At 36.5% G+C, this 16,625-nt stretch overlaps 1 protein-coding gene and 1 long non-coding RNA gene across 24 annotated transcripts in view; one reads left to right on the top strand and one right to left on the bottom strand.

Moving 5' to 3' along the window:
* Positions 1–5,748: 5,748 nt before the first annotated feature.
* LOC125679089 (uncharacterized) lies at positions 5,749–11,021 on the top strand. The gene is made up of 3 exons (XR_007371700.2): positions 5,749–5,843; positions 6,209–6,346; positions 10,627–11,021. It is a non-coding gene; the product is annotated as an uncharacterized LOC125679089 (long non-coding RNA).
* The window catches only part of LOC125679086 (glycine receptor subunit alpha-2-like), a 31,306-nt gene continuing 25,582 nt past the window's right edge, over positions 10,902–16,625 (bottom strand). For all 23 annotated transcript variants that reach the window (XM_048918013.2, XM_056157446.1, XM_056157439.1 and 20 more), the window contains 3 exons: positions 16,278–16,409; positions 13,047–13,420; positions 10,902–12,142 (listed from right to left, as the gene is read on the bottom strand). In XM_048918013.2, coding sequence (XP_048773970.1) covers positions 11,981–12,142; positions 13,047–13,420; positions 16,278–16,409 — 668 coding nt within the window. In that variant the 3' untranslated portion in view covers positions 10,902–11,980. The remainder of the gene's footprint in view (positions 12,143–13,046; positions 13,421–16,277; positions 16,410–16,625) is intronic.

Raw genomic sequence — 16,625 nt, 5'->3', positions numbered from 1 at the left:
ATAGTATAGGTATTGTACACTTATAGTTTGGATAGTAGAGATATTGTACACTGTATTTTGGATAGTATAGGTATTTTACACTTATAGTTTGGATAGTAGAGATATTGTACACTGTATTTTGGATAGTATAGATATTTTACACTTATAGTTTGGATAGTAGAGATATTGTACACTGTATTTTGGATAGTATAGATATTTTACACTTATAGTTTGGATAGTAGAGATATTGTACACTGTATTTTGGATAGTATAGGTATTGTACACTTATAGTTTGGATAGTAGAGATATTGTACACTGTATTTTGGATAGTATAGGTATTGTACACTTATAGTTTGGATAGTAGAGATATTGTACACTGTATTTTGGATAGTATAGGTATTGTACACTTATAGTTTGGATAGTAGAGATATTGTACACTGTATTTTGGATAGTATAGGTATTGTACACTTATAGTTTGGATAGTAGAGATATTGTACACTGTATTTTGGATAGTATAGGTATTGTACACTTATAGTTTGGATAGTACAGATATTGTACACCTGTAGTTTGGTTATTCTATTACTCTCTCTTCTTACACGTGTTAAAGTACATTTTATTGCAATAAATCAATTTTCAGTGCTACACGACAGAGGTCTTATGATTCTTCAAATTAAAGCTTTGCATTTACATAGTTACAAAACAAATGGAAGCGTAACAACAAATAGATAAAAGTAACAATATAAAGCGCAACAATCGTGAAAACCCTGAAAAAATGAAATGCGTTTGCGATGAGATTCTTAGAATTACTTCCCTTAGTATATATATCCTATAGATAAAGCATACAAAGTTGTACATTGTAAATGACCGACTTCATCAGACTTACTTTGCTTTGTGTTTTTAAAATGTTTTCTGACTGATGTCTGCGATACTTTAATTGTTCTAAACAAAGAGACGAAGTATCAGATTCGCAATTAAATCTGTAATCACAGATTACTTTAGTATCGCTGATGCTACATTTCATACATTAAAAAATATATATAATTTTCATACAAAACCGGTAAATTTATAAAGACGTTTCTAAGAATCGGTATCCTATTTGGAAAAATATACATGTATCAACCAATCTAATGAAGAAACAACATTTGAATTAGCTTCAATTCTGTACTGTAACTATACTTGTATAATAAATTCACGCCCAGGAGTATTAATATTGACGATATCTTGGATTAAACAGAAACTGTAAAATCGCATAGATTTAGGACTTTTTGATTAAAGAATCCTTCTGCCACAAAATATAGTCCTTTTCAAACTTTGAATCGCCATGAAATTTTTCAACTGGATAGTTTTAAGTAATAAATGTATAATATGCTTGGATGAACGAGATACATATGTCAGTCTTGGACTAGTACCTCCATTTATAGCAGCCTGCGTGGTTGTGCTCAGAAGATGATGAGCTATATACTTCCTTACGATAATAAATTTACTATTATACGGATTAGTTATAGCTCCACAGTCTCTTTATAAATGCGATTCATCGACACGACCCCTCTGAGCTTTGTACGACGACAGATTCCGGGATAACAAAAAACTATTGTTACATCACTGTCTGTAAATTCGTAAACATCATGTAATAGAGTGATCTTTGGGTTAATGAATAAATTTTGCTATAGATATATGCTTCAATGTATTTTACTTTAGAAAACCCTAGATCCACTCCTTTATTTCTCTAGCCCTTACATGTACATATATAGGTGAACACATTTAATAGTCATTACCTTAAGGCATATGTCAAAGGTCTTGTAGTGTTCTTGAACTTCATTGGTTGTGTTTTGTGAAGTTGCTTTTGGTTGGTTTTTATTGTTTTGGTCATTGGGTTTTACCGCCAAAATTGAGCATTCTTTGTCTAGTTTTGAGAGAGGACAGACTTCATATCGACAACATTGACTAAGACCTTCTATAAAGACTTTTCCTTCTTTTCTGGTAAGTAATTCATTACTAATTATCCTTATTGGTAAATGTCAATTAATATTTCCAGTCTATATATTTTTGCAGATTTAATGAGATTCCTTTTGCACTAAATATTAACTGAGAGAAAGGCTAGATCTACAAAGAATGATAGTTTTGTTTAAAGCTCTTTGATTTCATGAATCAATTGCTTATATTTAGAGTAAATTGGTGAATCTATCAAGTTACACTTTATTTTATAATCGGAATATTTGATTAACTTGTTCGGAGTGAGCAATTGAGTCTAACTTTAATAAATAGTATTTTTAGACTATTGTATGTAAATTACAGAGTCCATGTACATATCCACATAGATATATATACCCTGTACTTGTATGTGGAAGCCTCTTCCCATAGAATGGTAAATATATGATTTAAGTTTTAATGATAATGTATTCTTATGACTATGGGAGAAATCTGTTCATACCAGTATATGTAACTTTAAGAGTTGTCTCCCTTTATTATGATTTTGATACAAGTAATACATTTATCTTGATGGAAATTACATTCATTAATCATATAAGTAATATTGTCAATTATTAATTAATGCACTCTGTGATATCATATCATTGTTATTTTACCTGTATTGCAGGGCTGTAAAAATATGTGCATGTGAGATATCCTTCACTGCGATATTAAATTCCCTGAACCCATACAGGAGTTGCTTATTATGAAACTACAAACCTGTTACAATCATATCTCATAAATGGCATGTGTACGCTACTTTCTTTTGTAACGTAAAATTTTGTATCCGACATCGTATTAGATAGGTCAAAGGCGAAATTCGTGTCAGCAACACAACATTTTTATCAATTTTTAAAACTAAAGCTTGAAAATACATCCGTCCAATGTAATCAAAGTACGGTGTCTTATACAGATAAACATTGTTTGGTCAAATAACATATTTTGTAAAAAAAAAACAAAAAAACAAAAAAAACAACCAACATTATATACAAACAATGTGGCATCTTTGAAATCACTGGTCAAGTTTGTTAAAAGAATTTTTTGTGCTGCCTGCTTTGCCTGAACTAATTTATTCACGCCTAACTATATGTTTATTTATATTTTTCAATATCTACTTGTATTTTTTGTGACCCTAACCTATAATCATAGTTTATATATGTATATATTTGTATGTACATCATGTACCAGTGATCTGGTTTTGAGTGAATAAACGAATTGAATAGAAATACTTCACACTGATAAAGTATAATTTGAAACGCAAACAAAATTTAATTGGCACCAACATCTTAGCGAACATGCATATGTACACCCAATTTGATGATCTTAGCTTTATTAGTGCTGTTTTTTTCTTCATGATTACCCATGAGAGTTTAACCTAGGGAAAAAAAAGACATCATCCTCTTGCTGTACTACGGACAACATGTGTACCAGATTTGATATTTTAGCCTTATTAGTACGCTTTGATCCTTATCAAAAGGTGATGGTAGATGAACAGACAGACCACTTATTCTCTACCCAGAGTTCCGTACGCTAATCGTACTATACAGGTCTCTGTCAACGCTCAATTTACAGAAATCTTGTAAAAACTTCTGATATCCAACTTGTATGTTTTGGACTAAATATATAGTCATATCATGGAATGCTTTTAGTACAATTAAATTAATGTTTACTGTAAATTGTTTAAAATCGTTGTTTTTTTTAAAATCCTAAATTTGGAACTACTTCGTATTATGCGTATGAATGTAGGACATTCACGTGGTGGATATTTAATGTAAACATGAAATCAAAAGTAGGAAAGACTGTAAAATATATAATAAAACTTGTAAAATAAGATACAAACAGCTGAATGGTAAAAATGTACTTATGAAAGTGCCAGTGGGCTACAAGAAGAGACTGACGTACATGTACCACCTGTTGCCAGAACGAGACTGTTTATATTATGTGATTATATTGTCACGTGATTCCAAGCGTTGGCAGAGGAGTAACAAACTTCCGCCAGAGTTCGTTTGCTCACAAATGTCAATATTATCAAGTTTTTAACTACGAACTACTTCTTTAGTGTTATTTGCCTGCGTGATAATCGCGGACTCACAATATACAAATCTGTATATTGTGCTGCGTCACATAGGAGAGGTCTGTACGTAGGTGACGTAATGAGGCCTCGACCGGGAGTTTGAGAGGAGTAAGTGAAGCTTGCGTAACGCGCCCTCTAGTGAGAGAATGACAGACCACTAACAGACACACAGACAGAAACACTGCGCTATTCCATAAAACAACCAGTCTATATTAGTTGAATATGTATCAAATTTGATTATTAGAGCCTTGTTGCTCTAGTACTCAATTGGTGCCTACAAAATTACTCTTGTAAGTTTACTGCCAAATGAAAGTATTGTGCACGTGTGTTTCCGTTTTTCTGTCTGTCTGTCTGACCAGGAAACATGTCTTCCTCTGATCATTGGAAACAGGTGTTCCAAGTTTGATGATCCTAGCCTGTCAAGTAGCCCACAATGTGCTGACAGACAGACGGACAGATAGCCAGAAGCACAGCGTCATACCGTGATACGACCCGACTATAACGATCATATGGAAAGGTGTCAGATTCTCCAACCCCAGTAGGTGAACACAATCATACTCCCTTATCACTGTGTTGGCTTCTGTATGTTTTCTTATTTACCTTTGATTCACTTATTGGTATTTTTCATCCCTTAGATAATGCTAACGAAAATTGTTTGTCTATCTTCATTTTATTAATGAATTGTGAGTTGTAACATCTAGATGTCCATCTTTATTTTACTAATGGATTGTGAAATGTCTTATTTTACGAAGACACATATAGAAATCCCCATCGTACAGATGTAACCGAGTAGGAAGGTAGATGTCGGTTTTATTAATTTATTCAGTAGAAAATAAAGGCACAGACACTGTACATCACCTGTCAATTCATCAACAAACTCCCAACACTGCAGTGTAAGGGCTTTTAACCGGCCATATATCGATCGGTATAATTTTGCAGGGTTTACAAGTCTCTGTGTTCCAACATAATAAAGAGATATGAAATAGAGCAGATTCGTGGAATGAAAATCATTACATAAACGTGGGCAGACCTAGAATTATACTTGCATTCCTATGCCGATTTATTGCATCTTATTTCACTTATGATAATGCATTCATGTGCAAGCGGTCTTTCATCTTAACATAAAAAAAACTTATATTGTATGCTTACATGAAAGGAACTAAAAAGTGAGATTTAGATCAAATGCTCTTCAAAGTTCTATGGTTTACCTTCCCTAGACTGTTACCATGACAACACATGGACATTTGGACACACCGTTCTGGTCGGAGACTCAGCAGGTGATTAGCGTATCTTTTTTTTCTTGACATGTTCCCGAAAATAACATTTTTATGAATACGCCTTGATGTGCTCAATCATAAAAAAGGATGCACTAACTAGTCTCTTTATGGAATCAAAAAGAAGAGCATGTTTTTCCAACTGCTTTAAACCTATAGACAAGCTTGTATTCCCGATTGCAGTCATTGTCGGAAGTAAATTAATGCGCATTACGAGGAGACATTTCCCTATGAAGTTTATATCCGATAATAAACAAGAAGAACACATACTTTGAAGACGGCATACCTGCTCTGTTAGTCGAGTTTATTTTGGTTTTCAGTTCTATTTCTATCTTTCCCAGTATTTAATTGATGATGGCGATGCAAGTTTGTAAATAAGCATCAACAACAGTTGCATATCTATCAATGTCAGAAAAAAGCAATCCGGTTCTGTTTGCAACAGTAGAGACAAGGGGAAAATTGAGATAAACACAGACAGAGCATCGACAGCGAGTTTGATTGACCAGATCGTGAAAATCAGACATATTGAAATGTGACGTATATGTACGGTACGCTATGTGGTTTGTTTTACTCCCCGTCGAGAATTTTTCACTCATATTGAGACGTCACCAACTGTAGGTGAAGTACACCACAAATTTAGACCTCTGTGTTTAGCGCTCAGGGTCACTGTAGCAGCGAGGGTTCTTTAACGTGCCGCGACATGGGGCCTCCATTTCTTGAGATCATTTGATATGTAAATGTGACGTTTGTATGCTGTGTAAATATACAATTGTGACGTATGCATATTGTATGATATGCAATTCTTTCACAATTACTGTTTGGGTGTAAATACAATATGGAAATAACCACGAAAACGTTCGTAAATTTGTTACTTTTAAATTGTTTGCTGAATGTAAATTGTATTTCATTGCAGTCAAGTGAAAAGTTGCTGACAAACGACGGACGACTTATCAAAATGGAAAGGATTTGGTGACAAGGTCAGCATTCCTTGATCGGTACATTACACATCAATCAGGATCCAAGTGATTTTTAACTTCGTTATTTCTTAGACGTAAGTAATGTATAGAGAACAATACACAGATTCAATGCAGTATAAAGATTAAAATGTTGATTTATATTCCTTTGACGACCTTTGACCTTCAACGAAATTTACAAGAAGCAATCGGGGGCTCCAGATCTCATTTTCGATTCTCCATCGCTGCCCTGCGTCCAACTTTTAAATACGTTTTTAACGTAGGTAGTGACTGTTTTGAACATCGCTAAACTCCCAGTATTAAAAGTAAAAGTTACGGGTCGTTCAGATATGACCTTGAGATTTGTGGCACTTTATCTACAACTGGTGACGTCTGTGTACGAGTGAAATATTGCAAATGGGATGTTAAACAATGAACAAGTCAAAATACTATATGCTAATCAGATTATTTCAGTTGTTGATATTGTTACTTTATCATTATTATATTATGCCTTGTTTCACCTTTGGTGAGCCATCACTCAGATTTCCTGTGATGAACCCCATGATATTTCGGCAGTATTGTAACAGATACGGTTGTCATTGATCAAAAACGTTGCTGCTTCGGAAACACATCTCCTTATGCACCTCACCACACCGTCGTCTCTTTTGGTACCTCACCATACCGTCATCCTCTTATGTACCTCACCCCACCATTGTCCCTTTTTGTACTTCACCACATCGCTGTCCCACCACCCTGCCTTTCTGTACCTTATGACACCACCATCGCTTTCTGTACCTTATGACACCACCATCTATTTATGTACCTTATGACACCACCATCTCTTTCTGTACCTTATGACACCACCATCTCTTTATGTACCTATGACACCACCATCTCTTTATGTACCTATGACACCACCATCTCTTTATGTACCTTATGATACCACCGTCTCTTTATGTACCTTATGACACCACCATCTCTTTATGTACCTTATGACACCATCATCTCTTTCTGTACCTTATGACACCACCATCTCTTTCTGTACCTTATGACACCACCATCTCTTTATGTACTTATGACACCACCATCTCTTTCTGTACCTTATGACACCACCATCTCTTTCTGTACCTTATGACACCACCATCTCTTTATGTACCTATGACACCATCATCTCTTTATGTACCTTATGACACCACCATCTCTTTCTGTACCTTATGACACCACCATCTCTTTATGTACTTATGACACCACCATCTCTTTCTGTACCTTATGACACCACCATCTCTTTCTGTACCTATGACACCACCATCTCTTTATGTACCTTATGACACCACCGTCTCTTTATGTACCTTATGACACCACCATCTCTTTATGTACCTTATGACACCACCATCTCTTTATGTACCTTATGACACCATCATCTCTTTATGTACCTATGACACCACCATCTCTTTATGTTCCTTATGACACCACCATCTCTTTATGTACCTTATGACACCACCATCTCTTTATGTACCTTATGATACCACCATCTCTTTCTGTACCTTATGACACCACCATCTCTTTATGTACCTTATGACACCACCATCTCTTTATGTACCTTATGACACCACCATCGCTTTCTGTACCTTATGACACCACCATCTCTTTATGTACCTATGACACCACCGTCTCTTTATGTACCTTATGACACCACCATCTCTTTATGTACCTTATGACACCACCATCTCTTTATGTACCTATGACACCACCATCTCTTTATGTACCTTATGACACCACCATCTCTTTATGTACTTATGACACCACCATCTCTTTCTGTACCTTATGACACCACCATCTCTTTATGTACCTATGACACCACCATCTCTTTCTGTACCTTATGACACCACCATCTCTTTATGTACTTATGACACCACCATCTCTTTCTGTACCTTATGACACCACCATCTCTTTATGTACCTATGACACCACCATCTCTTTATGTACCTTATGACACCATCATCTCTTTATGTACCTTATGACACCATCATCTCTTTATGTACCTTATGACACCACCATCTCTTTATGTACCTTATGACACCACCATCTCTTTATGTACCTTATGACACCACCATCTCTTTATGTACCTTATGATACCACCATCTCTTTCTGTACCTTATGACACCACCATCTCTTTATGTACCTTATGACACCACCATCTCTTTATGTACCTTATGACACCACCATCTCTTTCTGTACCTTATGACACCACCATCTCTTTCTGTACCTTATGACACCACCATCTCTTTCTGTAACTTATGACACCACCATCTCTTTCTGTACCTTATGACACCACCATCTCTATGTACCTTATGACACCACCATCGCTTTATGTACCTTATGACACCGCCATCTCTTTCTGTACCTATGCCACCACCATCTCTTTATGTACCTTATGACACCACCATCTCTATGTACCTTATGACACCACCATCTCTTTATGTACCTATGACACCATCATCTCTTTATGTACCTTATGACACCACCATCTCTTTCTGTACCTTATGACACCACCATCTCTTTATGTACCTATGACACCACCATCACTTTATGTACCTTATGACACCACCATCTCTTTCTGTACCTTATGACACCACCATCTCTTTCTGTACCTTATGACACCACCATCTCTTTCTGTACCTTATGACACCACCATCTCTTTCTGTACCTTATGACACCACCATCTCTTTATGTACTTATGACACCACCATCTCTTTCTGTACCTTATGACACCACCATCTCTTTCTGTAACTTATGACACCACCATCTCTTTATGTACCTTATGACACCACCATCTCTATGTACCTTATGACACCACCATCTCTTTATGTATCTTATGACACCGCCATCTCTTTCTGTACCTATGCCAGCACCATCTCTTTATGTACCTTATGACACCACCATCTCTATGTACCTTATGACACCACCATCTCTTTATGTACCTATGACACCACCGTCTCTTTATGTACCTTATGACACCACCATCTCTTTCTGTACCTTATGACACCACCATCTCTTTATGTACCTATGACACCACCATCTCTTTATGTACCTTATGACACCACCATCTCTTTATGTACCTTATGACACCACCATCTCTTTATGTACCTTATGACACCACCATCTCTTTCTGTACCTATGACACCACCATCTCTTTATGTACCGCACCACACAGCTGTTCCTTTATATACCTCACCATATCGCTATCTCCTTCTGTACCTCATATTACATCACCATTCCTTTATGAATCTCACCACACCATCATCCTCTTATGTACCTCACCACACCTCCATCCCTTCATGAATATATATCTTAGCACACCACCTCCTTATATACCTCACCATATCGCCATCCTCTTATGTACCTCAACATATCATTCTCTTTATTTACCTCACCACACCGCGGTCCCTTGTTGTACCTCATCATCATATTGCCTTATCTTTATGTACCTCACAGCACCATCATCCCTTTATGTACCTCAACACACCTCCATCCCTTTATGTACCTCAACACACCGCCATCCCTTTATGTACCTCAACACACCGCCATCCCTTTATGTACCTCAGCACAACGCCATCCCTTTATGTACCTCAGCACAACGCCATCCCTTTATGTACCTCAGTACACCGCCATCCCTTTATGTACCTCAGCACACCGCCATCCCTTTATGTACCTCAGTACACCGCCATCCCTTTATGTACCTCAGCACACCGCCATCCCTTTATGTACCTCAGCACAACGCCATCCCTTTATGTACCTCAGCACACCGCCATCCCTTTATGTACCTCAGCACACCGTCATTCCTTTATGTACCTCAGCACACCGCCATCCCTTTATGTGTCTCACTATATCACCTTCCCCTTGTGTACCTCAGCACGACGTCGTCTGTACGTACTTCACCATATCACCTTCCTTTTTCTGTACCTCATCACACCACTATCCCCTTATATACTTCACCACACCACCTTCTCCTTACGAACCTCACCATGCCAACATACCTTTATGTACCTCATCACACCGCCATCCCCTTATGTGTCTCAGCATATTGTCATCCCTTTATGTACCCCATCACCAATCCTATGTACTCTTGGTATGCTATTTTTAGTTTTTGAATGTAACAATTTGACCATTTTAAAATGACAACTATTTTGCCATTTCATATGATTTTATACATGCAATAGAGGACTACATTTTATACAATCTTTATAGCGCCTATGTTTTACAAACATTTAAATGGTTCTCTTTATGTATTATATAACGTCGTTATTTCATCATGAATGACACAATTTGGGAGCTCTGTATTTTGATTTATATGGTGGTTTGATTTATGTTGACAAAGGACAATCCTAGTGTAGTCAGGGAGGTATGGGAGTTCAAAGACAATTCCAGTGTAGATATGGAAGTACTGGAGTTTAAAGACAATCCTAAGGTGGACAGGGAAGTATTGGAGTTCAAAGACAATCCCAGTGAAGACAGGGAATTGTTGGAGTTCAAAGACAGGGAAGTGTTAGATTCCAAAGACAATCCTAAGGTGGACAGGGAAATATTGGAGTTCAAAGACAATCCTAGTGTCGTGAGGGAAGTATTGTTGTTCAAAGAATGAAGTTGAACAGATTTGTTTCTGGTATGTTTATTCATGTATGTATAAATATTAAGAAATACCACAATTGTAAATACAAACACATAAACATTGTAAAACAGGCACCTATATAAATACTTAGAGTATATATAAGTTACATGAAGTTTTTTTTCTTCAAAGTGTTTGCCTATAAGCATCCTTGATGTACTACAATAAATATAAAGCATCGTATTTCAGGAACTTTAAAAGCTACTACATGTGACTGAGGAGCGGATCCAGGGCGTTTGGGACCTCGTCATAACTACCTTTCAATATTTTTAAATACAAAATCACAACCGCGAATGTAAAATATTGTCAATTTGATAATGCTATATTTCAAGGACATTTTTGTCCTTTAGCAATAATGCTATAGACCTGTTGTTTTAGTTGATTTTGCATACATTCGTTGACTGTCACTGCATGTTAGTAAAAACTAACAACGTCTCAGACGACTACATGTACATTCATGCATTTTCCAACATCATTATTTGTCCGCTATTTGTCTGTGGAGAGTGCCTGTTAGCACGTAGATTTTGTTTTACTTGTCTCGTGGTAAATGTGGGGGTGGTCGGATCTCGCTTCTCCTAGTAAAATATCTTGGATCCATTCCACGGAACTAGTAGTACAACGTAATCACATTCATCACGTCCGCTCTACTTTGCGTGCTTTAAATCATTGCTTCAAATTACATGTAGCCTTCTAAAGCCTCCATCTGTTTTTCCATCATGCATAATTATTCAAATAATTTTCTGTCGTACATATTCAAATAATTTTCTGTCATATATATTCAAATAATTTTAGTACCTTAGAAAGTAAAAGAAGATTCAACAGGCAATCCACGTTTTCATTCTTTGTGAACAATAAATAGACTTAGTGATATCACTTTCTGAAAGACATTAGACCCTCCAGAAGTTATTACACGCACCGAAAGAGAGGTTAGGTATATCATTGGGACATAGATGAAATTCTTTTGAAAGATATGATTGAATGTGATTGTCTAATACTAAATATCAGTATCATTACATAGGTTTCACACGTGTTCATGTCGCTCACTCTCATACAATTGAATTGGTCGTTAATCTGGTTCCCAAAACACGTAAACTAGCCAATAAATGATATTAAACACTATAAAGACAGCAGGAAATACAACACGTGATATTTTATCCACCAATCGCGCACGCTCCCTGTCCTCGAGATTTCTGAAACACCACAACTTTCCACTTTCCTTTTCGTCTTCCTGTGAGAGAAACATAATATTTAACCTCGTGTAAAAAGGATAAAATACTTCTTAGTACATAGAAACCCCCGTCGTTTAAGTGTCCATATTTCTAAAAATACACTGTTCTTGTATCTACTAGACAGACAGATCGGTAGATAAATGAATAGAGAAAGAGAGAAAGAAAATGTAATTTTAGCAACCACAACTTGAAAATCCACAACAAAAATACTCTGAATGTACATTGCAGAATATGTTTGTTTATTTATATATTTGGTTTGTTCCCACGCCCCTTTGAGAATATTTTACTCATATTGAGACGTCACCAGCTGTAGGTAAAGTACCATAAATTTATACCTCTGTTTAGCGCTTAGGGCCGTAGCAGTAGTAAGGGTTCTTTATCGTGCCAACGCCTGCCGCGACACGGGACCGGTCATATATCCGAAAGACCCATATTGTGGAATATAATACGATCAATGGAATAAGGTGTCAATAGTAGCACAAACTAAAAATCTTTAAAAAATGTAAAATATTTCAAAATGTCCAATTCAATATCTGTCAATCTATGATGTTGGACAAAGGCTACGGAGCCTACGAGTTAGGAGTTTTTTTTTTTTTTTTGGGGGGGGGGGGGGTTCAACTTGAAGAACGCAAGTCACAAATTGCGCCTTGCGAAGGCTTAATAAAGCATCCCAAAATTCGCATCTGGACTGATGACTCAGTTGGATGTGAAATACCGGTATACCATCTACCACACCAATGAGCCATCAGCTCCAATATCCGAGCCAATGACGTACATCTATTCAACGTGAAAAACATGTTTGTTTGGTAAAACTTCAGAATTTCAAGATACTTTGAAAGAAGAATTATCAGATCATTGAAGGTCATGGTTAGCATTGATTTATAGACGATATAAATAACTTACTTGATCTTCTTTTGTTTCGTTTAACTGTGACGTAACCGATCTTCCCCTGCGCTGTTCGACTCTTGCTAACACATTCACATATGCGAATTCGATTAAAGCAGCAAAAACAAACAATAAACAAGTTGACATCCATATGTCTATGGCCTTCACGTACGAGACTCGAGGAAGCGATGCTTTGGCCCCTGAACTCTGTGTTGTCATGGTCAACACTGTCAAAAGCCCTAAGGAAATTCGGGCTGGAGTTGAATCTACATTTAACCAAAAAGAGACCCACGACAAAATGACAATGAGACAGCTCGGTACGTAGACTTGAATGATGTAGAAACCCAAGGTTCGGTGAAGTTTGAATTCCAATCTTAAACACGTGTATGTGACTGAAAAAAAAAGAAGAGTTTTGAGCATGAACTGACCTCTATATTACTCTTATAAATTGTCGTCTTTGATACTGTCAAAAATTGCTTTCTAAATTACTATCATAAATTCTATTGACCTCTATATCACGGTCAAAAATTGTCTTCTGCATAACTGTCCATAACGTGACCTCTACATTTACCCCAGCATCGCTGTCAAAAAACCGTTTTGCTATTCAGAAAATTTAAAAATTCATCCAGAAAATACATCCAACGAAAGCATTGGGGTGTTTACGGTTAGCATGACCTTCTCAGTCTGACCCACAGACACTTGTTATGGCGAATAGCCTTATAACGTCTGTACACAAAGAATATTCACGCAAGGTAGTTTTGCCTTGAAATTGCACCAAAGGATATCCCCCTAAGGAATATGCAGTGTAAATGCATTTATCACCGTTCTCTTCTACGAATTATTTATCTACAAAACTATCGTATAGCATGACTGCATTCATTACCTCTTATCTCCAGAAACAGCGACTGAAGATTGTTCAACATCTCAGGTGTCCGTTTCACACCACCGAGTCATTAATAATAGTGCCGCACAGTATGCAAATCTTGTAATTGTTGTGTTGAAAAATTCACTTTCGATCTTTGAATATTGTAATAATTATGTTTATTTGCAAAATATGAAATTGTAGCTATGTTTATAAAATAAAAGATTGAATGCAAGGTGAAGAAATTGAATCAAAGACAATGTAAACAATGTTTCTAGTTCTTGCTATAAATAGCTCTAAAAATTCTCCACATAAATAAAAAGAGTGTGTCAGCCGATCAAAGTCTGCGCACTTATTCAGCGCGGTGTAACTGTTACAAACTAGTCAGTCATGTGAAACGGAAAATCGAGCTGTTGCGCCATGTTCTGTCGCTGTTTTCCGAGTTAAGAGGTAATAAAACGAGTATATTCATTTAAATATGTACCACTGGTTTGATAATCTTTTGATGACGTAATCAGTATATTGCAGAATAATGGACATGGCATTTCTTTGATCTCTGCAATAACCGTGGTAGAATTCTCAGTATACAGACGTCATCACTTTATGTACAGAAATAACTGCCTATAGTCTGGTTTATCTAAACAGTCACTATGCAATACGCCTGCCCATAATGTTTTTTATATTTATTCTAAAAACTTTATTAAAGGAAAGGCATATTCACCATCTCCAAAAGTACATAATTAGATCAAGGATTGGTTGGTTGGAATTAGTGGGACGCTCGAGAATCTTTCACTCATGTGGAGACGTTAAACAATACATTGTATACAATCAATCAATCAATTTATTTTCCAATATTACCAATTCTTCTATTAGATGTCACTCATAGGTTGAAAATTTTTCTCTGGAACGCTACGCGCATTGATGAAGTTTTCCGTCCAATGTTTCGTTTGATACATGCATCAAACAAAGAATTATAAGTTTCATTTCTTGAGTCAACACACCACTTAATATTCGCGTTACTGTCAAACATGCTTGCCAATAATTATTATTAATTGCCTCCTACCGGTGAAACCGAAGGGATTTAGATTTCCTCTTCGTCTGTCAGTCAGTCAGTATGTGCCTCTTGATTTTCCGCGCTTTTTCATCTCTCCGCGAGTTAGGAAGATGAAATTTATTTATATGGTTTACTACTTTACTACTGTATGTTTACAGGTTAATTTTAAGTTTCGACTGGTTTTTACGAGATTTGTTGAACTTTGTCCCGAACTTGGTTCCAGGGACTTTCCTCTACGATGCCTTAACGTACGAATCTGTATAATCGAATGATTTGATAAACATCAAGTTTCAATTTTGCTACAGTTTAATCATTCTAACAAAATTCGTAAAACTTTTGTTTTTAGTCTCAAGGTTGAGTGTAGTTTAACGTCCAATACGTTTCATTCAACTATGGATATCAGCTTTAGGTGAAGTGCAAGCTTTAACATACAATATTCACATTTCCAATGTTTTGCATTCGATATCTGATAGTCATTTCCTCATGAATGTGTGCGTGTGAATGTTGATAAATACAATACGACCATTTTAACAGCTAGAAATTTCGACAGAAATGAAAGTAAAATGTAAATATAAAAAAGTCTCATTTTTTGAAAATACATGAGGCTATGAACTGCAATGCTTCACATCAGCATACTTTTCATGAAACATACAAACTTCATAAAATATATTGGTACATTTATATAAAGCATCGATGTTTATACCCTCGTGTCTAAATACACGGTGCTCAAGCCCCAAATAGTGAGGGTTCGGTATTATGCCAACGCCAACCGGGTCACGGGATCTCCAAGCGACCCCGAGATCGTCGGGCGCTTGGGAATAGTAACAACAGTGTACCCTTTCTCAATCTTCTTACATTTTATTGATACAATGTAAGTTTGATTTCCTGGTTGCGAAACGAATTTTGTACTGCTATTAAAAGCATGTAAATATACTTCAAGCGTTTAGTATTGTGCCGTTTGGTAATGATGAATTTCATTCTTTCAACACGTGTGCGGATCAATAATCAGTGATCTCCAACAATAAATTTACAGTATCTAATCATTATAAAAGAGTATATCTTATCTGACCTGCTAACTGTTGAAAATCTGAAAAATATTCGTATACACATGCAAACTGAAAAATACACGAAAGTTCCGAAAAACGCTTTCCCTGGAAATCCAGGAACGTTCCATCGGTTTTGCGATTGTTATCGCATTTATGATAAACTTGTCGTGTACATGTGTTTAGAGTATTAGGCCTGATATACGTCCCATATTGACAAGTAAAACTATCCTTCAAGTGTCCATTAAGCTGTTCAGTAATTGTGTATAGTAAATCAATTGATGACATACCTCCTGCGTAGGTAACGTCACAGATGTATTCAGTGATGTTCTGGAGTTCAAACTGAGGTAACTGCAGACCCTCGGATGTTTCCACTGGGCTCGGGTGCCAGCGCATCACCAACGTTTCTGTGCTGTACCCATCTAAAAACAGAAACAATGGTCCAGTAAAGTTTCCACTTTGCTCTAACGTTGAGGCGAGTTGACAGGTCTCTCCTTTGCTTTTTAAGTAATACAGATCTCAATCGTTATACACAATTGTGCATAAAGTCGAGTCGGTGCCACCGATTCGGAAATATTGTAATTAAATGACTACCGTAAAAGAAGAAACACAGAGAATTTGGCTATATATCTGGTCTT

The sequence above is a fragment of the Ostrea edulis genome, chromosome 2 (assembly GCF_947568905.1).
Source record: "Ostrea edulis chromosome 2, xbOstEdul1.1, whole genome shotgun sequence".
NCBI lineage: Eukaryota > Metazoa > Mollusca > Bivalvia > Ostreida > Ostreidae > Ostrea > Ostrea edulis.
Note: the sequence above shows the minus strand (reverse complement) of the source record. Positions and strands in the feature narration are given on the sequence as shown.